General features: G+C 40.4%; 2 protein-coding genes across 2 annotated transcripts in view; both read left to right on the top strand.

Moving 5' to 3' along the window:
* Positions 1 to 322: 322 nt before the first annotated feature.
* gabrd (gamma-aminobutyric acid type A receptor subunit delta) lies at positions 323 to 19,738 on the top strand. The gene is made up of 9 exons (XM_018675146.2): positions 323 to 737; positions 11,311 to 11,426; positions 13,598 to 13,665; positions 14,546 to 14,766; positions 15,568 to 15,650; positions 15,750 to 15,887; positions 16,310 to 16,465; positions 17,513 to 17,724; positions 18,681 to 19,738. The coding sequence occupies exons 1-9, from the start codon at positions 670 to 672 to the stop codon at positions 19,002 to 19,004; spliced, it is 1,386 nt and encodes a 461-aa protein (XP_018530662.1). The 5' UTR covers positions 323 to 669; the 3' UTR covers positions 19,005 to 19,738.
* A 3,857-nt stretch (positions 19,739 to 23,595) lies between these two features.
* The window catches only part of LOC108882488 (transmembrane protein 26), a 39,641-nt gene continuing 37,155 nt past the window's right edge, over positions 23,596 to 26,081 (top strand). The window contains 3 exon segments of the mRNA XM_051070979.1: positions 23,596 to 23,619; positions 23,621 to 23,790; positions 25,516 to 25,660. Coding sequence (XP_050926936.1) covers positions 23,596 to 23,619; positions 23,621 to 23,790; positions 25,516 to 25,660 — 339 coding nt within the window.

Below are 26,081 nucleotides of genomic sequence, written 5' to 3' on the forward strand. Positions count from 1 at the left end.
CCCCCCCCCCCCCACACACACACACACGCACACACACACCGTGTGACAGCCTCTGCTGTTTCCCCTTCTTCCACCACAGAGAAACACAAGTTTATCAGAGACACTAATTACCTAATGGAGATTATTCAAATGTCTCAAACATTACATAATATGATGATGTCCTGCGTTCGTGACATGCCCCCCACCCACCATTCCGTGGCCAGATTGAATCTGACGTTTAGAGGCCAAGCAACGGAGGGATCGACAGATTAGTGACTCTCTCTCTCTCTCTCTCTCTCTCTCTCTCTCTCTCTCTCTCTTCTCTCTCTCTCTCTCTCTCTGCTCTGTTGCTGGGGGACAAGCGGCGGCGGCGGCGGCAGTGGATCGGTGCGTAGTTGCGGTCGGACCGGGAGTTTCTCCTTCTCCTGAGGTGCGCTCTAATCCTGTGCGCTCCTGGACGCGTGGTGGTGGTGGTGGTGGGGGGTTTGGGGGACCTGATCATGGGGTCATCATCGTCATCTTCCTCACCATCAGTATCTTCAGCATCAGCGCGACACTTTACTTTGTTGTCCGTGGCGCCGGATCACGAGAAGAGCGCACTACGATAAAACTCTGTGGCTTCTGTCGTCGATTTCCAACCCGGGAAACTTTTCTTTTATATCAATTATTATTCATCATAAAGCGTGTGGAATGGAGATCACAACTTTCCTGCTGTCGAGTCTCGCCCTGCTCTTTGTCGGAGGAGATATTTTCACCAGGTGAGATCAGTCTTGCTTTTTTGTTTGTTTGTTTGTTTTTTTTAAACTTGTGGCAGGTGTCTAACATGTCACCTCCTCACGCAGAGCGCCCCAATGATTCGGTGGCTTAATGAAAAGTTGAATATAACCAAAGTCTGACCAGAGAAGGCAAACAGTAACTGGGAATCAGGATTATATTCTGAGCAAAGCATTATAGTATCCACGCCTCTCTGTCTGTGGACGGTAGACTGAGTAGCCTACTGCACTAATCAACAACCAATATCAGCCAAAATCAGTTATCACCCCGAAAAATACACATTAATTAATATTCTGACAGTTTAAAACCAATCACTAGTTATTATGATTCCTTCTTGCTGTATATCACCTCCCACGATTTTATTTCATTAATATTTCATTCATGTACATTCCGCCTAAAGCTGAGCAAATTGAATTTAACGTCGCTTTACTCTCTACATACTTCCATAAAAATTCTCCACTTCTCCACACCCACAACTTCAAGTCTGCTCCCTATAGCTCTGCTACTCCCTCCGGGCACATGGACCTGATGACACTATTTGCATAATACATATGCATAGAAAGAGGTGATTGTTTTCTTCTTCTTTTTTTTTTTTTTAAAGGAGATGCCTGGGAGGTGAGGTGAGTGGGTGCGTTTTTGTGTGGCAGATAATGTCACCCACCTGCAGGCCTGTTGGATGGGGGTCAAATATCAGATGGTGCCTTGACACACAGGGATTAGAAGAGGCCTCTGTGTGTGTGTGTGTGTGGGTGTGTGTGTGTGTGTGTGCATATACAGGAGCTGATGCAGACAGCACTGCTGCAGTGATGTACAGTAGATGCCCTGTTTGTTCTGTTGGTGTTGTCAGATGGACAGCTGCCATCTTCAATGTGACACTGAATTAAACTCACAACACCTCCTGTTTACTGCACGTTTTGCTAAAATTAGTCTATTGATAATTTAGATAATTTATTGATCAGCTGAGGACCTAAAGTGAGAGTGAGATAATGAAAACGTGAAAACTGTGAGCTGAGAAAACCCTAAACCCCGAGCCATTTAAAGTGATTTTTCTCAGTTGCTACATTGAAATTTAATCCAACCTCGACCTGATCAGACAGATTCTTTGGATATAAAACAGCGTGCTTTTGTCAGCTGAGTAAACCAGGTGTGTCTAAACCAGATGGTGACTTTTAGTGCTTTAAAGTTTACATTTATGTTTTCAGTAGAGGCCTATAGCACAATCATCTGCGCACAGTCAAAATGCCCTTGTGGTCTCGTCCATTAGCTTTCACAAGCATCCAATTGTGAGGATAACCAGCGCTAACTTCTGAGCTCCAGTTTCCCCAAAGCCCACACGCCTCCACTGAAAGGGGGCAAAGGGTGAAGCTGTTTAAGCTTTGGGTAAAATTGGGGCAAATCACTTCTATTGTCCCTCTTGGCTGTTCACCAGTAGAGGGAGTAATAGCTATTGTAATTGGATTTTCCTGCCTCTAGTCACTGCTGTTATTATTATTTTGTTCTCAGTACAATGCAGAGTGTAGGCTTTTTCTTGCACCTCATTATGTGTCAGCTCTTTCTCTCTCTCTCTCTTTCTCTCTCTCTGTCTCTCTCTCTCTCTCTCTCTCTCTCTCTCTCTCACACACACACACACACACACACACACACGCTGCTGTTTTGCCTTTGGTGGCTCAAAGTTGCAAACTGCTTCCTCCCCCCTCCTCTCAGAGCAGAATTACACTGGTTCTCTTTTTAGCTCCTCATTTATCCATTTCATAAAAGTCGCTCAGCTGAGCTCTGCCTCGCCACCTTTGGTGTGGCGTGAATTTCACAGCTTTTCTTTCCAGCTGAAGTGTCACTTACCCTTCGCTTCACCAACACAATCTGCATCTAATTGATGGTGTAATATCTGCAACAGAGACAACAAGAAGCACAGGGTTATAAAATACTGCAGAGGAGGACAGTGTGTTAGCCACTACTACACCATAAAATAATTAAAGAGATCAAAGAAATTATTGCTCAAAGTTTGTTAAAATGACGATTACAGGAACAGAGACTGATTATTATTTTATTTTTTGGATTTGACTGTGATGAAAACCTACAGCATTCCCCATAAAACAACTAAAATCAACAATAAATTGATCTGCTAGCATGTACTGCCTTTGTATTCAAAGCCTGATACATTTTTAATTTAGACCCCTGAAACAATTTCTGTATACATAGCTCTGATGCTGTAAACACCAAAATGTGTATTAATCCGCAGCTGAAAATAGTCGCTAGCAGATGCACTATTTACTCTAGTTTGACTCTAGTTTGCCAAAAGCTACAGTGCCCACCTACTGTAAGAAGTGACTTAGTCTTTTTTGTTTTGTTTTAAAGAATGAAACTACACGTCTGTGACCATTTCTTAAATATTCAGTAGAACAGTGATTTGAGCTTAGAGAATAGTCTTGTCTTTAATTTATTGATACTCACAAACATAAAATAATTCCAACCTGATCCTTTCAAGTCTGTAGACCTTCGTCACATTTCAATTGGTTTTATCAGGAAATCACACGTGTAATTAATTATATTAACAATGACTTAATTTGCGGTTGGTCCCAAATGCAATCATTAGTAATGTCATCAGTTACACCTGTGCTTCTCCTGCTCTGATGTGAAGATGCCTGCTGTGACAGAAGTCTGTTGGATTTCATGTCGTTATAAATAAATGGAGTAAGACAAAGGCCTGTCATCAGCAGCTTCTCATCTAACCAGTTCACTTGTGGCTACATCTTGAATCAGTTAACAGTCTGTTTCTAACCTTGCTGACCACATAAACACTTCCTGCAGCTGCACAACAACACAGCTCTCTGAGTGGTTACCAGCAGTAAAGCAGCTGCATAAAGTGTTGAGTCTGCAGTCTTAATATAGTTACAGTTTATTCAGCTGTGATTGCATCAGATTAGTCAACGGTGAGGTTGTTATCTGGTCCACACAGGTAAGAACGGGGACTCAGATCCAAACTCCAGCAGTGTACTGTAGGCTCCTGTGATAGGAAGGTGCTGCTACACAAAGCGCGGTGAGACCAAGTTAAACATCATGTCACTGCACAGACGCCTGTTTGTTGATGACAGGGGCTGTCAGGATTTGAGCCTTTCATTGTGGGTCAGCGTGGTTACCACCAGCTGACAGGAAGTGGATAAGAAGATCATGACAGCAAGCAGCTACAGTGACATCTCAGAGGCCAGGAAAGAAAACTGTGTAGCATCTCTGGGGGGACACCATGTGAATTAAAGTAGTTTGTAGTAATTTGATTGATTAAATGTGTTTGTGAACATGCAGAACATGCAGAGGGACGTTGATGCAGGTGGTTTCTAGGTCACTTTCTGGGGCTCTCACTTTTGCCCTGGCAGGCTGTCCTGGCAGGTTAATCTGGCCTTGTTGTTTCATCATATTTTCCTGACTAGTCCTGTAGAGGATATTAGTTTATCTTACAGAAGCTCAGTATCATGTTTCATCATTTCACAGAGACAGGTGGATGAGGTTGGACTGTTGACATTTAGTTTTCTGGACACACGAGAGATGTCCAGATTACAGTTAAGTAAACTGTGGCAGCAAAATGTGAAGCAGCAGGGTTTAATCCCAACATGTTATGATCTTTCTGCTCGGTCACACTCGTCCTTACACCTGCACTCAGGTGACACGGCATCTCTCGACTAATCCGTATGAGAGGCTGAGTCAGCGGACAAATCCCTCCTACTGTCCACAGAGTACATTTTCCAATAACACCGTGATTTGATCGTGTTCCACGGGCTGCATGAACCGGCTCTAAAGCCTGGCTCTGCTCCGGCTTCAGGGTGAGCTGCTGCAGAGACACTTCAGCACTAAAAGCCTCCCACTCAATTCAAGGTGACGCTCCACATATAAACAGGGGAAAGAAACAGATTAGTTTCATTTTTTCTGATTTCTGATCACCTAATACAAATTAATTCATGTGTTCAATTTGGTGTTTTTTCAGACTCTATAAAATTCTCCACAAACACATAAAACCTGAAGCCATACAGTTAGTACACATAACACAATCTTAGTAATAAAGGAATTGCCCAGTTTTAATTTAGTTGTTCATTGCACAGCGTTTTTGTTAGGGCTGTAGGAACCATTAAAGACGCTGAGGTCATGTCCTCTGTATTTGGGTTTTTTAGAAACTTTGGGAAGTTTATATTCTGCAGTTGATGGATATCCTCATTTCACCATTAAATGCGTATTAAACGTCTTAAAAGATGATCAATTTTAGCCCAGGAGTTAACCAATAAATGACTCACTATTTCTCCACTAGAATATGGAAGGCTCTGATTCTGCATTTAGACAATATAGGTAAATAACATTTATAGACAACGTAATTATCAAACATTACACCTGAATAAAATAAAATATGCAGAGAGATATTAAAACATTTTAGAGTAGGGAGTGATAAGAAATTAGGTACATTTTAGAGTGTTGAATATCGGATTAAAATCTTCAGGAGGTGAGTGTCGACCTGAGAACTGACTACAGTCCTGACTGCAGTTTTGATCGAGCTTTCTTTTTACTATTTCTTTTAGATTAATCAATTAATGGCCAGTGAACAGAATATCAAACATAAGAACTCAAATCACATGCACCACTTATCCAAAATAATATTCATTTAAAAATTTAGTATCAAACAGAAAAGCAGCATGATCTGACGGAGAAGCTGGCACCACCAACTGTTTGAATTTTTACATTCAATTCACAGATTTTTAAATTTATAATTGATTCATTTTCTGTCGTTTGAGTCATTTGACCGATGTAACCACAATCACAGTTTTTCACAGGAGATGAGTCACTGTAAGCTGTGGAGAAGGGTAAAACATAACAGCTACAGGAACGCTCATATTCTGAAAAAGAAGAAATCATTTGTTATATATTAACTACAAATAGTTGTTTTTAATGTGCTGTGGACACTAACATGTGAGAATATATTCTGTCTAGTCTGCAGTTCTTCCTGCAATCACAAAACTGAAAATAAGAATCAGATTTATTTGCTTAGTTTTGTGCAGTAAAGCAGCAGAGTTTGGCTCGTACTGTATATCCACTGATAAAAACTGTTCAGGACCAAATGTCACTTTATTTAGATTTGGAGAAGCTCTGTTTCTCCAGGCTGTTTGAAATAACAGAGGATAATCACTGACCTGAAAATGAGCCCTGCAGCATTTCTCTCTCTGACGAGGAGAAACCTGCTTCACTGTGGAGCTTCTCCACCCACAGCTCTGTACAGTGTGTTGATCCACTACAGACTCCATCAGCTTATTGATCAGAGGCCTCGTGTCTAGAGACAACATTTTGTAGCTGGAGGTTCAGGATTCAGACTTCCACACTGCTGAGGTGTCCTCGAGCAAGACACTGTGTCCCTCTCAGCTGCTCCTTAGCTGACCTCTGACCTCCCTGCAGAAACAGTACATCATATGTTCTCATTGAGCTGTAATCATAGGTTTTACTATTTAAAAAAAAAACAAAAAACTAATCAGTAAACAAATGAACAGAGTGTGACAGAAGAGAGATGACTTGTCCTATGTGGGAATGAACTGGACTCGATCCATTGTGTCAGTTCTCCACTGTAACATACTGTAAACATTGTGCAGTATCTTAACCAGAGTACAAGCAGCCGAGGCAGGAAGAACCGTTCCTAGTATCATGAAGTGTCATTTCTGCTACGTTTGATCAGTTTTTCAGGAAATGTTGAGCGATTAATAATTCAGTATTATTATTATTATTATTAGTACAATTCTTTATTTAACTGAGGACAGTTTCAGGTTTGGAAAAAAAGTGTTATGCAGCCTATTCTTGTCTTGCATAACAAAACATTTTCTGTTCCATAAAATCTTATTGGCTTTATAGTAGAGCAAAGAAATAAAGTTCCTAATTTTCTGTGGATCTATTAGAGTTTCCTGGAGCAGAGCTTTAAAGGACTGCTGGGTGTCACTTCTCCCTGCTTTGGGACCAGGCCTGGCAGCAGGCAGCAGCACATTTGCAAGACTGCAAAATGTTCATGCTGATCTGCAAAATGCTCACTGACAGCGCTTTTGTTTTCTCTACAATATCCTCTCATAGGACCTGAGGAAAGATACATGTTATGGTGACTCAGAGCACTTGGTAAAAGTAAGGAAACATTATTGACTAGGTTAGATTTTTCAACACCGACTGGACAGGATGTGTTGACTTTTTCTGTTCTGTCTGTTCTCAACCACACATGTACCTGTGGAGTAAAAACTATGGAGTAATGTGTTGTATTTTGTGCATGAGCTCGAGGTCGTCCGTGCATGTGGGTGACTCGGTACATGTTCCTGCTGACACCTGGTAGCAGTAAAATGCAAGAAGATACCAAATCATAACAATGTTTAAAAGAAACTTCGAAATATTCTAATATAAGAACTGAATCATACAGAAGAATAACTAGTAGACACACTGTCTGACTGTGTCAGCAGCCAATCCTTGTTCAACTGTTGTAAAGTCAAATTATTTGGTATGGATTTTTATCTTAAAGATTAAAGAACATAAATAAATAGAATGACTTCAGTAGTAATTTAGTTTCTCCGTTTCCTGTTCCATACCTTCTTTTCCTCGTTTTCCCTGATGCTTATATGAAAATCATGTAGCTGTGGGTGGGTGTGACGGGAAAGAGCTGTGTGCTAGGGCCAAGAGATCAAAGGCCAGTAAAAGTTAAACATAATAGTCAAATTTTACTTCATTTTCAGTTCATTTTATTAAGTGACTGGGTGTAAAGTAAGAAATGTAGCATCCATTTACTCGTCCAGTTTTGTCACCTCTAGGACTCCATAGTAGTAATATAGTCAATAAAAAGATATGTTTGCTGGAAAAGCAGCAACACCTTTTATTATCAATGTAAACCAATGCAGTGCAAACACACACACAGTCATTTGAATGGAGGGGCGGTTTATTGAGATGTACAACTTATTTATATTTTATTATGATTTATCCAATTGGATTTTGATGTGACTGTATCTCAGTGTATTGTATTGCTCATGTGACACCGATGCCAATAAACCAAATGAAACAGTGAATCCCAGAGTGAGGATCAGAGGAGCGATGCGCTGCTTGTGTTGAGGTAACTAGCACTGTCAGTATATAAAACTAATTAGGCTTGTTAGTGTATGCTGCACATTCTGATCACAAAAAGACGCCATAAATTTTAGCGACGCTGCCACTGTTTGTCTTCCCTCTTCTCCTTCTTCTCTCCCCATCTGTTTAATGTTAGCTCATAAACAGACGGAGCAGATCCAGGCCTCGGGAGAGACATTTAATAAAAATGAAATATAGAGGGAAGAGCAGTGTCTGGAAATACGCACTTTCAACTGTTTGTCATGGATGGAAGGGTGAGAAAATAGAGAGGTGCAAATGTTTAGTGGATCTCCCCAGAGAGCAATCAAATGTTCAACCCTGTGCATGTCTTTTAACAGCGTACAGTCACATTTCTTTCCTCGGAGAGCTGCGCGTGAGCTGTGTTTCTGTTTCTGGCTTTTTGAGGTCATTAAAATGCTAACTCAGATTAGAGAATCAAGAAATAAAAACACATTTTCCTCAAGCACCAGCTTACATAGTCAGGGAAAATCAATCTGCTCTGTGGAGAGCAGTATTTAATTAGAGCAATAATCTTTGACATTTTAAATAAATGTCCATTTGGTGTTTGGATGTTTCAGATTAAGAATCGGTCCTCTCAGTCTCTGATAGGTTCAGAAAAAACAGAGGAAGACTTGAGTATAAACAGCAGCAGAGAAACAGACAAAGAAAGTCAAAATCCATTAATAAGACATTCACGGAAAAAGATGCTGCAGTAGTGGCCCAAAACACTGAGGGGATAGAAGTTACATTTTGTAGTCTGTAACTATAAATACAGTGAGTACCAGAGTCATTCTTAACAAAGGTGGGAAACTTCACAGATTAGCTTTTAAGAGGCAAAGTCACATAGGGAAGATCAGGAACTGCAACACTAAGTATGAAAAATACTAAAAAGCCACAATAAACTCATTTATCTGATCACCATAGACACATGATACAGAAGGTTCCTGTAAAATGAATATCAGAAGACAATAAATGGACAGTAGGATTTGTTCCCAGCACACACACACACACACACACACACACACACACAGTCTCCTTTCTCCATGTGAGGAAGCCTGTTTGACCTTGGTGAGTTCACGGATTTCTTGAAGGAAAAGCTCTTTACTTCCAAATTTAGAAACTGCCAATTAGTGAAGAAATCCAGGAGTTACATAGTGATTAATTAATTCACTCAGTGCTCCCATTTATTCCAGACATGACAATGATTGCCAGACTAAAAATACATCTGCTACTACAAAATGGATCCACTCAGGGGATGTTAATGACATGGCAATAATTTTTATTTATTTTATTTATTTTTTTACTGTTTCTCTTTTCATAGTGTGTTGTTTTGCTGTGGAGGTCAATTTTCCATGTAGCTGTGGGCATAAAGCTTTGTTCTGTAGGAGGTCAACTTCCCTCAAATGTCAGCCTCATTTCAAAGGTCACCAAGTGGCTTTTCATTGTTAGTCAATAATAACACCTTCGATCAAGCCCCTGTGTGGTCCATTTCCCTGGCAGTACCAGCATCAGCCTTTGTGACTCTGAATGTCACTGAAACCTTCAATCTAATGCAGTTTATTTGTTGCATGTCACTCAGTTCTTCCAGCACTGGAGGACAGCAAAATTTGATTCTGTGCCACAGTGTACATCTGAAAATAAGTGTCTGTAGTAATGACAGTATGTTATTGAAATGTACCAGTCATGACAGTGTGTAGCTGAGCTGACATTAACTCCACACAGTGCCATATATCTGCATGGTATCTGTTTACTGCTTCACTGTTTTAAATGCAAAACTGCCACCTGGTGGTATCTGAGCTGCGCTGCTCCTGTTAAATCCTGCACAGAGGCTGTGGATGTCAGTGCGGGCTCTGGGCCCTGCAGCGGTCCTTGAGGACTCCACAGGGCCGCAGGGGAGTCCCTTTATACCAGAAAATTGTTTTAATTTCACTCTTATTCCCCTCCTGAGAGCTTAGTGGGATGGAAAATGTATAAGAGTTGTTTGAATCGAGGTGTCGCCCTCCCAAGCTAGAGACCGCAATATGAAAATGTGGTAAGTGGTTCGGAATAAACGTTATTAAATGCAGATCTGTCATCTAATGAGAACCTATTTTAATTCAGACGAAAAGCTGTTGAGGCTCAGGCGCAGCATGATGTTCAGTCTGAGCTGTGTGAAATCTGGTAGATTTGGATCTGCTGTCAGCTTCCATGTGGAGACACGACTGAAGAAAAATATGCCAACTGATGTGACTTTTGCACGCTGTGGCAAGTACAGATTTCTGAGAGGATGCAGCTGATAGATGATATTTTCTGCTGACGTTCGGTATCTTTGATCATTTTCATGCAAAAATCTCCAACAAATGACAAGTTGTTCTCATGACGCGCTGCTATAATGATGACATATAATCATCTCTGATAAAAGGTATCATTATATTTCAGGAGACCACATTCATACTATGAGTGTAGTGTCTATGTGTAGATGTAAGATCACAGGAAGTAAAACATAAAAACAGGGTACAAATAAAAAAGCACATTCTTTATCCCACTTAAATCTTTCTAAAATTTCATCAAGCAGAATAATAATATTAATTATTATGTTCACATTTCTTCTTATTGTTGTAAGTTTAAGGGACTCAATATTTTTTTTAAATTCAGTGATTATGAATTCAAAGGATGGATAAGGTTTAGAGTATAACATCTGACAAAATTAATTAGAAAATATGTTGGGTTCTGTTGTTTTTCTATAGTATAAAATAACATTTTTCTTTTCTAACTTTATATAATATGACATGTTTGGTGATCACAGTGACATTTCACTTAATTTCTATTAGTATCTGTGCATGAAATAATCATATGTGTTTGCAAAAAGTACATCTATAAATCTAAAAATAAATAAATGATTAAATAGGTTTGTAATATTTAGTTTCCTTTAAAATTAGCTGAAAATCCCTTAAAAACAACACAAATTATATAATTCTCAAATTTAAAGCTGCACTTATCAAATGATTTACATCATCAATGAATCAAATGACTGTAGTGTGAAAGAGGGGGAAATTGTTTTGGTTTTCAGGCTAATGGTAGAGTGAGTGATTAGCTGGAGAACTAAGCACAGTATAGAGACATAGATATTTTAATCTTTAGCAGGTGGAGACCAAAGCAGAGCTAATAGGAGAGTGAATATTGGACTTTTATTTATCAGATGGACAGAAACACGACTCCAAGATCGATGATGATGTTGTATCCGTGTATCTGCTGGATGTGTTTTTTAACCACTTTTTCTTTACAGAGACTTCTAATGCTTTCTCTTCATTTCTCAACAGCAGCTAATCTCATGTTTTATTTAAAAATTTGTTTTTAATGTTCCTGACTGTGTCTGAGGCTGTGGCAGGTTTTCCCCTGTGGACTCATGGTGTGGCTGGTCGACCGCTGAAGGCTGCTGTGTTTGCTGTTTGTCTCCTTTAGGGCCATGCTGAGTGACATTGGGGACTATGTAGGTACAGACATTGAAATATCCTGGTTACCTAATCTGGATGATTTAATGAAGGGCTATGCCAGAAATTTTCGCCCTGGGATAGGAGGTGAGTATGAGATCTACTGCTCGTGGCGTTGGGTTGCATTTCACCCCCTCACATTTACAGCCATCCTTAGCATAACCTGACCCAAGATACACTGACATGGATGTTTTCATTTTCCAGTTTCATTATCCTGAGCGTGTCTTTATTTTTGTTTTTTCTTGTGCAACATTCGAACCAATCCCTATTTACCCTATGTAAATCCCTGCTCTGACTCCTTAGTAAGGTGAATCGTTTGTTAAGGACAAAAAAAAAAAACACAGGTGAAGAGAAGCTTTGCTGAAGGGATTATTGAGGACGAAGCTTTTCAAGGACTAGAGGGAGATGGGTGGTGCAAACAATGTGCACCACCCTGGAGACTTTGCTAAGAATGGCTGCAAGATGTGAAACATCCAATGACCACAGCGATAGATTTCTCAATCTCACAGCTTAACTCAGCTGAGCAAAGGTGAAAATGTGGAACAGGAGCACTGCCGTCGACACACACACCGTCCTGTGCACTACACGTCAACACTGATCATCATAATGCAACATCATGTGGTCACCACATCCCTATTGATGTAACATTATAATGGGAAAATAAAAAAAACAAAGTGAAGGGCTGTTATGACCATTTGGGAATCATGTCTGTTATTTGGGGTAATTCCCTTCATTCAACTCACATCTCATGGCTGTTTATGTGGTGTTATATTTGTGTTATAAAACATCAAATAAATAGGAAAACACAAAAACAGATTCATAAATATGTTGCAAATGAAATAATATTCACAAATATGACTTTGCACTCATAAACAAATGTGACTGATTCATAATTTCTGGTACAGTCCAGTGGATTTTTACACTGGAGATGATGCATACTGCAACTATATACTACAAAACAATATTTTATGTTTTCTTTGGAGACATACATTTATAATGTGGATCTTTTTGTGGATCTTTTTTCCAAATCTTTCCATGAGGATCTTAATGCTCGCAATATCATTTGTAAAACAAAATATTCTTTGGATGTGTGAATCCCATTATATTTTGGAAAACATTAATTTGGCAGAGGCTTTTTCCCCCAATAAGACTTATAATAAGTGTGTTTAACTTCTGTATCACAAGAGCTAAATGTCATTAAAAATTGGAAGTAAATCTCCCAAAATGACCAAGAGTGTGTTCAGTACAGTGGGAATGTGCAGTTTTTTTTTTTTTTTTAAAGAATGACAAATCTAGCACAAACAAACAAATACAGCATCTTTACCACTTTTTAGCCACCATATATATCATGTATATATAATTGCTAGCATGATTTCCAGAGTGCAATACATATTTGTTGATATTATTTGAAAATGCATTGTCACTGCATTTGTATGGCAGAGAACACATTTGTGAATCTGACTGTATTTGCATGTATGAATGTGTGTCACATCAAAGTTTTATGAGACAAAATTAATGCCACATTAACGTAAACATCGCAGTGGATTCATGGTAAGACTGTACGCTGGAAACGTTTCCATTTTATAACTAGTAAACAAACATTGGTATAGAGTATTTATGACAGATGTATTATTTATCTGTGCGCTGTCCCTGGAAGATTTTATGTAAAATGTTTGTTATGACATCAAGTGAGTGACGGTGCTCCTGCTGACCTCAGCGTACAGTAAACCTGTCACTATACATCTGGTGTATGGTCAATAGAACATCATTAATGGTTATGGGAGGTGTTGAATGGTGGGGAATGATAATGTATGATTCCTTAATGTTCAACATAAATAGCCTTTCTGTTCTGCATCAGCGAGCTCCCCTGTAGTTTCTGCCCCCAAGCATCCGATCAGAGAGGCACGCTCCATGCTAATCATATGGCAAACTGTTGAGTGAAAACGCTGCGGCGTGTGTATGTGTGTGTGTGTGTGTGCTGGCAGAAGCTCACTCTGTGCGAGTCCATGAAAGCCCAGTGCTGTTTATGAATGCCCACAGTGTGATGTGCCACTTAGCATGGTTAAACTGGATAATGCTTAATCTCTATGCACTGTAGGAGTGTTTGAGACGTGGGAGGATGGCGGGTGGGAGGGAAACAGATGGGTGATGGAGTGAGGATGAGCAGAGAAGGTGTGTGTGAGTGTGTGTGTGTGTGTGTTAGAGACAGGGAGGGGTGGGGGCTGGCTTGCCTTCTTTTCTCACTTCTCCCCCTGCAGGTCCACCTGTAAACGTGGCCATGGCTATTGAAGTGGCCAGCATCGACCACATCTCTGAAGCCAACATGGTAAAGTACACAGTCACATCCTCCTTCCTGTTTCAGCGAGGTTCTCTCGTCCCTCAGCTTCACTACTGCGGCAAAGATCAAAGATTTGCTATTTGCATAATCCTGATTTATCCCACTTGAGGGTTTGAAAGTACCCAGTGTGAACATGTGTGACACATTGGCTGAGTTGTTAGATAATTTGATACTTTCATGGGTTTTGTGCAGGAAGAACCAAATCTGTTGGGACGATTCATGTCTGTGGCTTTCTGTTGAAAACAAATAAACATTTTCTTACTTTAACGTTTTTAGAAAAGTCCAACGAACAAAGATGAAAACCAGGGATAACTCATGAGTTTGATTGAAATGTAGAATACAGATGACACCAGAATTAGCTTTTCCCCTCTGAAGTCAAGTATAATCAGAAAAATATGAATGTTAATTCTAATATAAAAATATTAGAAAAAGTTTTCAATAAAAGGTTTTGCACTTGATTAAGTTAGTAGACTTGTGACACACAATTTCTTCATTTATGCAACAGAGACAGAGATGTCCTGACTCCAAAAATACTGAATCCCATAATGCAACAGTTTTTGTCAGGGTTGACAAAAGCCACAAAAGACATAATTCAAATCTTTTCCCAGGCTGAGAAGTACTCCTTATGATAACTAAACCAACTTTTGTGTTAAATTAGTGGATTTTCCCTTTCAGTAATATGTTTTTATTTGGTTGTGTAGTGACAGAGACTTTAAACCACACAAATTTGCATCAGTCTCTGTTCTCAGCATTATTTTGAAAAATTAACTCTTTTTTTTACTTTACATTTGTCCATTTTCTAGAAATAAAATCTGTTTCCTCATGTCCATGACTCAGCTTTTATATCTGTGTGTGTTGTTCCTGGCAGGAATACACCATGACAGTGTTCCTGCGGCAGAGCTGGCACGATGACCGCCTGTCCTACAATCACACCAACAAGACGCTGGGGTTGGACAGTCGCTTTGTGGACAAGCTGTGGCTTCCCGACACCTTCATCGTCAACGCCAAATCTGCTTGGTTCCACGATGTGACCGTGGAGAATAAGCTGATCCGCCTGCAGCCCAACGGAGTCATTCTATACAGCAGCCGGTATGAACACATTACTGTCTTCACCAGTCAGACTCAGACTCTTTACCTATGTAGTTTATGTATTTCGGTGCTGTGATGTTGACCTTTTTCTTCTACATGAGCAAGTTCTTGCTAGTTTCAGAGTTTCAGAGGTTATGACTGCAGACATCTCAGACATATGAGAGCACAGATGTCTCTTATTTGCTGTTTTAAGGCATGAAAATCCCTGATGATTCAAACAATAATCTCAGTTAACTGTAAACTGGATAAATGCTGCCACCTCTGTGGTTAAGGTTTGGTTCTCGCAGTTAAATTTTTTTTGTTTTTGGTTCAGTCTAACTTTTCTCATTAGGATCATTTTTAAGACTTAATAGTGTTTTCAGCTCTGACAAATCCACTGTTTGCTGCCTGACAGACTTGCTGATAAACATAGTCGAGTATTTAGCTGCTGAAAAGCCAGATAGTTTCCTTAACCAGCTAAACCAGCTGGATGAGCAATTGTTGGCTAAAGTGTTCACTATTTGACTTTATAAGTCACTAATATGTCATTATTGTGTTTACACCTCATGAACAATGCCCATAAGTTGCCAAACAAAATCAATCAGTGCAGGTCACATGTTTTTTTTAGTGTTTGTACATTTGCTTTCATCTGCTTAATAAACACTGAGCTCTGGTTCATCATCAGCCAACACAGCTTTCAGCTAACAGTACAAGATACTAGTCTCGCTGGAGAGATGCCAGGTCTAAATGGGTTCAACCAAAATCAGGGGAAACTATTCTGGCGTAAGTCATGTTTTGGTGACTGAGCTCTTTTGTTCCTAGAATCACTTCGACAGTGGCGTGTGACATGGACCTGACCAAGTATCCCATGGATGAGCAGGAGTGTATGCTGGACCTGGAGAGTTGTAAGTTGGGATGTACCTTTAACACTCATCAGTATAAGGATAAAAATGCTTTCTGCTCAGCAACCCTCACATTACATATCTGTGTTTTTTTCACTCCAGACGGTTACTCCTCAGAGGACATTGTGTATCACTGGTCAGAGAGTCAGAGACACATCCATGGTCTGGACAAACTGGAGCTCTCCCAGTTCACCATCACAGACTACCGGTTTGTCACTGAGATGATGAACTTCAAATCTGGTGAGCATCTTGTTTTTCCTCAGTTCAGCTCCAGCACACCACACTCTGAAAACCCTCACATGTTTCTTCAATGTGTTATGCATCATGTACTAATTGAGTCTTGGACTTGGCTTGCCTCTTGTGTTGGAAAGTTCTGCTAGATTCTTTTTGAAGCGAGATGTTTTCTTTAACTTCAGGCACATCTGTGGTTATATTTGATGCACAGAGGGAATGGATCAAACCAGGCAGAAGGTTTAGGAGAAGATAGGAGTTGCTGTTGGGAAGATACAGTCTGCAACACTGCTTCATGTTTACATCTTGAAGTTTTGCCACTAGGGGCACAAGCGCACAGACAGATTCTCTACTATCATTCTCTACTTTCAGTGGATAATTAACCTCTTCAGTAAAGCCATTAAAAACAGTGTCTGCTTTCTTCTTCCCAGCGGGACGATTTCCAAGGCTCAGTCTTCGCTTCCAGCTGAGACGTAATCGAGGAGTCTACATCATCCAGTCATACATGCCTTCAATACTGCTAGTCGCCATGTCCTGGGTGTCCTTTTGGATCAGCCAATCGGCAGTTCCTGCTCGTGTTTCCTTAGGTTGGTATTTGTTCGATGAGGCCTGTTTGAACTTTTCTGAAAATTTAAAAAAGGGTAATTTGAATGAAGATTGGTTCATTGATCTGTAGAAAGATTAAAGCATATACATGTTGTGTTTTATTGTTTTGAGATGGTGCAGCTTGTTGAGGCAGATATTAACCTTCCAGTAACAGAATCACCAGTCTTTAATAGAAAAACCATAATGACAGTTTTACCAGTCATGGGGTTGCAAGTGTAATACTCATGCTGGTGGTAGACCAATATGTCCATTAAACATCAATATCAATGTGTAAAAGTAGAAATTTGGGCTGGAAGTGTTGGACCGGCAGACAGTCAGGCTGACTGAATGACTGATGGCTGCTAACAGCTAAAACCATTACCCAGCATCATCATTATGATCAGTGGCTTCAGACTTTATTATCCTCCCAAGAATAAAACTCTGCAGAAACTGCCAGTACAGTAGTATTTCTCTTGGTAGATTAACTGTCAAATTCAAAATGATGAATCAACACTGAGCTGCTGAACTTTGAATCAGCACTATAAACTGGTGGTCTACCATCATGAGGCTCTGCGAGGCTGCAGATTAGTCTGCTAACATGCTAGAAATGACAACACTAACATGCTGACACTAAGCAGGTGTAATGTTAACCATGTTCACAGTCTTACTTTAGCATGTTAGCATGCTAACATTTGCTGAGTAGCAGTAGGAAACACAAAGCAGAGCTAAAACTGATGGGAATGTCATTAGTTTTGCAAACATTTAATCATAACCCAAAGTATCAATAAATCACCAAAATGATTACAGTTCACTCTATCAGATTTAACAGCTGTCCATCCCAAAATCATTAGGATTCTTACTTCAGGAACCACGAATGTCAGAATTTCAGGGCAATTTATCCAATAGATGACAACTTTGAGATTCTGCTAATCCAGGCAATCCACCCAACAGATCTTTCAGTCTGAACCAAAATGGCAGACATTGCCCTTAAGACGTCTAAAACACCACTGCAGCCTAATCTGTACATTGTGGCTTTGTTCTTTCTGCAGGGATCACAACTGTTCTCACCATGACCACGCTGATGGTGAGCGCCCGCTCGTCCCTGCCACGAGCATCGGCTATTAAGGCGTTGGACGTCTACTTCTGGATCTGTTATGTGTTTGTGTTTGCGGCGCTCATCGAGTACGCCTTCGCTCACTACAATGCTGACTATCGTCTCAAAGAGAAGGCCAAGGTGAAGGCCAACAAGCTCAGCTCTGAGGTGAGGAAATCACTCCCATCATGCACTCGCATCAGCAGATAACAATGCTGGTCTGTGGGGGCTGGGGGGGTGAGTAATGAGCATGTCTTTCAAACATAGAGCAGGTACAAGCTGTTGACAAGCATCCATCCCACTAACCTTCAGCAAGACAATGAATCTCTATAGAGCATAATGGGAAACGAGAAGATTTCCCTACAGGGAGTAATAGTGATTGTCGTCACAGTGTCTGTTTCCTTTGCTGTTGCTGTTCATCTTACTGCAATTTATCCTCAGAATAAGATCTGTCTTGACTTAACGTTTCTTTTCAATTAAGAAATATTAAACAGGAAATGCTTACATGCTGATAACCCAGGAAAATTCAAACAAAGACAAAAAGGAAGAGTGAAACTGAATATTTTAAATGTGACTTAAAATGTGTGGGGACCCAGAATGCAATGTTGATGTGAGTAAAACTACAAAACTGAAAGCTGCAATTTTGCCACACCATCCCAAGCTATAATAAGCCATAGCTTTCCTTTAATGAGCGAGACTCAAACTTGATGAATTCATAATCTGCTGTGTTTTACATGTGTAGCAGTCCTGGACCATAATGTTTCATTATCTAAATATGTGACGTTGTTAAAATATGCCAGTGTTGAGGCCCATGTAAAATATTTAGTTAGAAAAAATGCACAAATAAAAGTTACCAAGTAGGCATCTATGGTGCAAAAGTGGTAAATTATCCAGTAAAATGGGGCAAAAGCAGGAGATGCTTTGCCAAAAAGTGGTGAGGGATTAAAAACTTGTGGAATGATTGTCTCTGTCTTTTGATATTAAATACTGTGTGTTTTCTCATTTTTCTGTGTTCTTCAGTGAGGATAAATGTCTTTTTTGCCTGTTATTTTTCTGAAAACTGCAGTCTACCAGGTAAAGCTTCAGAGAGCCCTGAAATGCTCTTCTCTCTGTCTCCCCCACAGTCCATTGTAAAGAACGGTAAACAGGCCATGGTTCTGTTCTCCCTGTCGGTTACTGGCATGAACCAGGGTGTGATGATTTCCAGCCGCCAAGGCCGAACTCACCGCTCCAGCAGTGAAATACCCGGGGAGGGCGGCACCGAGGAGACCGAGCCGAGGAGGAGAAGATCCAAGCAGGCAGAGGAGAGCGAGGAGGAGAAGAAGTGCTGTTCCAAGTGTGTCTGCAAACCCATTGACGCCGATACCATCGACATCTACGCCAGGGCCGTGTTCCCATTCACGTTTGCCGTGGTGAACGTGATCTACTGGGTGGCGTACACCATGTGAGGAGCAGGCAGCAGGTCTGTGTTAATGGCTGCCGTCCAGGGCTGTATATAAGAAACTGCTGGGGCGGTGCCACTTCAGTGCTGGCAGACTGGTGCAGCTGAGATATACTGCAGGCCTCAGTGAAAAAAAAAAAAAAAAAAAACTTCAGAAGAAATGAAGTGTTATGACCTGTGAATATGGAAATATGGTAATTAATGGACGTAGTTATGAGTTTAAAAAGCGTTAATGGGACTTCACAGATGCAGAAATGTGTTTTATAAGGCAAAGGACTGCGTTGCCTGTCGGACATTCACATACTCAGTGAATACAGTTTAACCAACCATGTCATTGTCTTATATGAACTAACTCAACACGGGACCCTACCACAAATCATCCTGCTTGATCACCTGCAGCACTGACCACGAGCTCACATCTTTCAAACACAAATAAGCATAGTTAGCTTAACTAACTCAAAGCCACAATCTGGAGTGTACCGCCTGTTATCTCGTAAAAGCAAAAAGCGCCGCCCAAACAAGAGGATAACAAGACGAGTTGTACTACTATTCTGCATGGCTGATAACTCACTCACCCTCTTCCCCAGTCATCACCACCCCCTCCTCGTCTCTCTCTCCTTTGGTCCTCCACCCATTTTTTTTTCCAATTCATTTTTTTTTGTTTGGGACACTGTCTGGAGTGTCTTATCTCCTTCTGCCAGTTCTGCCTGTTTCCTCATCATTAAAGGATTTGCTCCACTACCTGTGTGTGTGTGTGTGTGTCTTTCTCTCTGTCCTGGCTTCAAATGGTCACTTGAACCTAAAATCCAAACAGTTGTTGGGTATGATTTAACAAAAAAAAAAAAAAAAAAAAAAGCTGAAATCCATTCTGACAGATGCTTTGTGAATGCATGATCTCCTAAAACACAAAATATTAGCTGCAGTGAATGTTATTTCAACACCAAAGTTCTAATTTGAGGGATTATTAATAATTGACTGGCATGCTCAGCTGATGGGGGATAAGTATTAATAATTTATATTTAATAATTCTTGTCTGTTCTTCTTCTTAACTAGGGAATTGATTTTTAGGAAATACAGGGATGAGAAAGCACCACTGCTTCTTAGTCACAGAATGTCACTTTTTTTTTTTTTAGATTCAACATCACTGCTTTGCCTTTGTTCTCTTTTCTTACAACATTCTCATTTGATCTTTTAAGTTTAAGCAAATACTGTCTAATTAGAATCTAATATTATATACAACCTCTTACAAAAAACTTTTAAGTCTTAAAATATCTCATTCTGAGAACTGTAGAACCAAAACTTGTCCTGAGGGGCAACCCAGAATGTAAAGGATTCATCCTCTGAGGAACTTGATGGTGAATTTTACAGCATTCTGCCCAAACTAAAACAGAGCTAAGAGGAGAGGGAATAAATATTAAAGTAACAAAATGTAACTTAACTGAGCAACATCGCCCTCTGCAGCCATGAGTAGTAATTAATCCTGTTTGGCTCCGAATCCAAGCGTTTAAGTGGTTTCATGTTCAGAAAACAAAATCAATCTGTTGACTGGAACTCTGACTGCGTAGTTCAATTCACTAAGCTGAAACACGACCATGAACAGTGTATATTACCCATGATCCCTGGCTTCTGGACCAGGAAGTGCTGTGGCTGTAACAAACAGACTAGACTGTTTCTAATTCTTGATATTTTCAAAGCCTCCTGGCTGGATGTTTGAGATGAACGCTGGTTTTTAGTGAATTCTGAGTCTTTCTAACTGATCAACAGTTGGGCTTTACTCTTAGGTTATAGGGAGATCGTAGCTGCTCAGTTACAAAGAGGAACAACAGGTGTTCAGGGAGCAGAGTAGGGATGACAGAGGCTCCATTCTTTCTATTACAAGTCAGTGAACCATCACAATGATTCTGAAGCTGTTATTTTCAGGTAAAACAATGCATCAGCTGGAAAGTAAAACACCTCCAAATGAAAGCTAATGTTGCTCTGTGTATAAATTGCTTGTTTCTGTGTTTACAGTTTGTTGCTGCTGGAGGCAAAAACACCATCAGAAGAGCATGTAGCAGCAATGTCACCTCTACACTGATAATTCCCTGACCAATGTTTAGGATTTACACACTGACCAAATAATAAAAAAAACATCTTATCAGTCATCTGTCCTTGATTCACTTCAGCAGTCGAGTGGATTGACAGGATTGACATTCCTGGACAGCATCAACCCACACGGCATCCTCACTCTGATGCAACAGCAGTAACATACCAGCTCACTGTAATGATTGCTCAGGGGGCCATCAGCATCTCCTTCCCCTCCCGCTGCACCATGCTTTAGTGTGTGCGAGGGCCGGGGAGCGAGACTGTTATCAGGGCAAGCAATGCAGAGGCACAGCAGACATGGGTGGGAGCAGGGCAGGGCTGGGTGCTCTCCGAACAGGGAGCGCGGCGGGCCAGCTTCTCCCAGGGAGATAACTTTGTTCTGGGCCAGGAGAGATGACATCATGACGGATGGCAATGAAGATGTGGGCGCAGGGGGCAGGAAGTGTTATCTCCTACAATGGCACCGAGGGGACGGAGACACACACTTGTGGAACACACTTACTCTGATACTCTACTCCAGTGGACTCGAACAGTAGTCACTCCCCACTGAACACACAGACACACACACACACACACACACACACACAGTTCTGACATGCCTACTGATCCAGTGGGTCGGGGAGGTGGCTGTCATTTAAAAGGCAAAGTCAGACAGATATAGACCAGGTCACCGTGCGTGACTGTTGTGCTGTTGCCATTTTCTACTACACAGGATCAGAACTTTCTGGACACACACTGAAGAAAGGAGCGAGGAGTCCAACTCATCCTGGGTGTGTACTGCATGCAGACATACATATTGCATGAATAACAGCACACAACAGTTATAGAGACCTGAGCTGATTTCATGTCAGAACAGTTATTTGTGTTAAAGACACTTTCAGTACCACTTTCTAAAGAGGCAGACTATAGAAGGGTTAAATGTTGTTGTCACTAATTGCTTTATTCATGGTGAATACATCATTTACTAATGATTTGTAGTAATAAAACTTTAATAATAACACATTTTGAGTTGCCAGGTTGTTGAAATCCTCTGGTATTAGCTCATCAGGAAGACTCAGTATGTTTGACCTCCAATCATTTACATCTGCAGACCTGAGTAACAACCCTTTGTTGATGATTAAGTATCATTTTAGAACTGCAGGTGACATTAATATTTCCTAGAGAGTGATAAATATGTGATACTTTTTTAATGACTTACTAACATTTTGTTGTAGCCAAGTAAAAACCATGTCAGTGTTTGTGGGTTCAGATAGTTCTTCTCTGTGTTTGACAATGAAAATAATCTATAAAGTATTGGTAAACAATTTATTATAATTATTTATTATTATCATTATTATACTAATGTCTCAAATTATAAAAGGTGCTTTATTAAAAAAGTTTTGTGTGTGTGTGTGTGTGGGGGTCCCTTTATTCCACAGACAGTGACAGTGTGGATAGAGACAGGAAACATGGGGAGGGCCACAGGGGTTTGACTCACAACAGGTGTGCCTGGTCAGAATCAAACTGGGTTTTTTATTGTCCACCTTAACCATGAGGCCCAGGATATTCCATCATTTCTGCTTTCAAGTCATCAAATATAATCCACAGAGATCCGGAGATCAAATTTGAGCAAATGCATGCAAAGCCTCTTAGAGTCCTTTAATGTTGACTGCACATCAGTTTGTCTAACTCTTGCTTACTAATCACTGCTTGCTTTGAATTCCCCCAAAGCTTAGAAGCTGTTATCCTGCTGACTAATTGACAGCAAGGACTGTTTGCACACTCACATCATGCAATAGTTATTGATAATGAAAAGCTGAACTGGGAATATAATGTGTAATGATGCAGCCGGTTACATAAGTGTTTACTAATTTTTCATGGTCAGTTTGGTCGTTGGCAGTCTGACACTGATGTGCTCTGTTAGTTTATTCCTTAAGTTTAGTGCAAAATGCAATCAAACTGAAGTGGCCTTTGGCAGTTTTCCATTCTTTACTCTGCAAAAGCCTTTTTACTGTTGGACGTCAAATTTATTACAGTAATACAATAGAAAAACTGTATTAGGTTCAAAACAACATAAACCACTTTATTGTTGTAACCTTTGAGACACTGTTAACAAAAGTTTGAAGTATAAAGTAGTTCTCACTTATATGTTCTTTCTCTCTCTGGACAATTTTTCTAATCAGTTTCATCTTTAAAAGTGTTGACTCACAACTTTATATATTTATTGACACAATCGCTCTCTCAGGACGCTCTTTTGAATGAGAAAAAACAAAAACGCTGAATCAGCCTCAGCTTTTATCAGCCTTGCAAGAATGATTTTTTGAAAAGCAAATATGGCACAAGAATAACATTTTCCCCTCAGTCACTTAACATTATGTCCATCTATTTAGCAAACCGAATCAGTGGTTCAGTCAAACAAGGCCAAAAAAAAAGTAAATTAAGGAAAGATGATGCACAGTAAGTTATAATGAGTCTGATAAAACCTGATGAAACGTCATAAAGTTTTCATCTGTACAGGTTTTCTGTGGGACATGATGTGTCGCCTTTTGAACATCCTGTTTGGCTCTGCTGAGTCGCTTCCTGTTTGCGGTCCACGGGGTGGTGACAGTGTGGCGTGTGGTGGCCATTAAAGGGGAGCCTCTCTATTGGCTGCTGCTGACGGGTGTGGCCCTGCTGGGTGTGGAGATGGCTGTCACTCTGAAGTGCACCAGGAACGCAGAGTGGAAATGGTAACGAACATGTTTTTATGTTCAACACAACACAGCAGTGTTGATACCAGGATCAGGCTGATATTACTGTAGACTGAACAACAAGTCTTTAGATTTAAGAATTTTCAGTGCATGTTCCTTTGAGTTTTTTTTTTTTTTTTATTTTTTTTAATTTTTTATCTTTAGTTCTTTCTTGTTATCACCATTTATCAACTGCACATTAATAAATGCCTGGTAAAGCTGACATGTTGACTCAATGGTCAGGTCCTGACACAATTCCACTCTGACCTAAATGTGTGATATTTTCCATCATTGTGCTCCTATCATGATTTTCTTGTTGCAGCAGCAGAAGAAACAGTAACAGTAAGAATAGTAACAGAATACTCTGTTAAGAGACAAGCAAGTGTCTCTGTACATAGGCACAGTAGGGCTTTGAGCTAAATGCACACTAACATGTTAATGTTTAGCATGTTTAATGTTTAACAAGGTCACCATCTCAGTTCAGCATGCAAACTTTTACTAATTAACACTAAACACAGACTAAAACTGAGGCTGATGGGCGTGGTAGTATATAAAAAAAATCACCAGTGTCAGTGGCTTCATCCTCTGGGGATCCTGAATGTCTGTACTGAATTTCATGGCTGTCTATACAATAGTTGTAGAGATTTTTCAGTGTTTTTAGGCCAAAAAATCAGCCACAGAAAGTGACACCACAACATTAATGACTCTGATCCACTTTAACTGACCATGGTGAGCAGCTGTATTAAAGGCGATGAGTAAACTTATCTGGACTTTTAAAGTTGTTGGATTGTCCCTTTAATGGTTAGACAACAATAACTGATAAATGTGTGAAAGTGTCATCTCTCCTCATGCTGAATTATCATGTATAAGCCAGATGTTCACCTGCCGCCTTTTCTGTTTAAAGCGGTGAGGATGAGGATTGAGGTTTTGTATCCAGACTCTGTAAAACTGTTTTGTGCGGCGAGTAAATAACTTCTGAACTTGTAACTGTGTGAACACTTTACAGCCCATCTGCCCAGGGTGCTGAGAGTCAGCTTGTGTAAGGCCTATAATATTCTCTGTAATATTCTCTGCCACTAAATTCTCTGTTATCCTCCACAGCTCTGTCTCTCTTTCACTGTCTATCAAAAACAAATCTATCCCTCTGCTGTGTTATTGCTCTGTCTTTCACTGAGCTGATGCTCTGAGCCTGCTATCACGTCTCTGTCACAGCCTCCCTTATCCAGTTATGGAGAAGATGTGTCCTGCTGGCTCCAGTCATTTCTGACCAGCTAGCTTTTTTTTTTTTTTTTTAAACTTGGCTTGCATAAACATAAACTGAACGTCAAACTTTATTACGAGAGCCTCAAAACGATATAAGCATTTAGTGTCACACCTCATTCAACACAGAGCGGTGTCTCATTCAAAAGCTGTAGCTCTCCAGTACATACTCAGTGAACATCCACAGACACAAGCTTTCTTCAGGCCTCTCTCCTTTCTCACTGAGTCTTACTTTGAAGTTCTCTCCTCATGGAGAAGGCTTTGCACTGTCAAGTGGGATTTGCATATATGATGAGAATAATTGCCTGTCTGAAATTCGATGCTTCTTTTTGGAAAAAAAAAGGGTGGGGGTGGGGTGGGAACTCTTTCCTCTTTACTGAGTGGCAAAAAAATAGAATAAATAAAAATGTGTCACTAAAAATACCCCCCCCCCCCCTTCCCTCTCCTTTGGCGGTCCTCTTTTAGGTTCTCCCCCATGGTTTTCCTCTACCTCAGTACTGTCATTCCATCCATTTGGTTTCTGGAGCTGAGCCTGCTGCAGTCCAAGCTGCCCGTCAACAATTCCTCAGGCCCTGAGCTTCATTTGCTGGCTCACATCCCGATCACCGCGGTAGGCATCCCACCACAAAAATTGCCCTCCCCGCCTTGCCCTCCACACAGCCACATTAAAGGAACACCTGATATCAGATAAGATTTAAATCTAGCAAGGGGGTGGATAAACTATTAGTTGCAGGAAATGTGTAATAGACACATTGAGATGAAGTCCAGATAGGCTCCTGCTTGAAAAACTCTCAGATCTCTCCCTTTCTGGGATGGCTTTAGTGCAGTTTCTTTCATGTAGGATTTGGGAGCTTTTTTGCCCCTTGGCTGTGCTCGAGGCTGGGTGGCAGCTTTTGAAACCTGAAGACGTAGTGTTTTGGGAACATTGTGAAATGTTAAGGGGTACTGTCAAGATAAACTCAACAAACCCCGACACAACCAAGAGTCGAAATCACAAGTCATTAGAATCACATCAACATCAGAGAGGAGAT

Source organism: Lates calcarifer, linkage group LG6 (genome assembly GCF_001640805.2).
Source record: "Lates calcarifer isolate ASB-BC8 linkage group LG6, TLL_Latcal_v3, whole genome shotgun sequence".
Taxonomy (NCBI): domain Eukaryota; kingdom Metazoa; phylum Chordata; class Actinopteri; family Centropomidae; genus Lates; species Lates calcarifer.

What these genes read in the sequence shown, in the direction of transcription:
- gabrd (XM_018675146.2), top strand. Translation starts at nt 670, where the DNA reads ATGGAGATCACAACTTTCCTGCTGTCGAGTCTCGCCCTGCTCTTTGTC. An exon ending in TTTTCGCCCTGGGATAGGAG is followed by an intron (nt 11,427 to 13,597) that starts GTGAGTATGAGA and finishes CTCCCCCTGCAG; the next exon opens with GTCCACCTGTAAACGTGGCC. An exon ending in ACATCTCTGAAGCCAACATG is followed by an intron (nt 13,666 to 14,545) that starts GTAAAGTACACA and finishes TGTTCCTGGCAG; the next exon opens with GAATACACCATGACAGTGTT.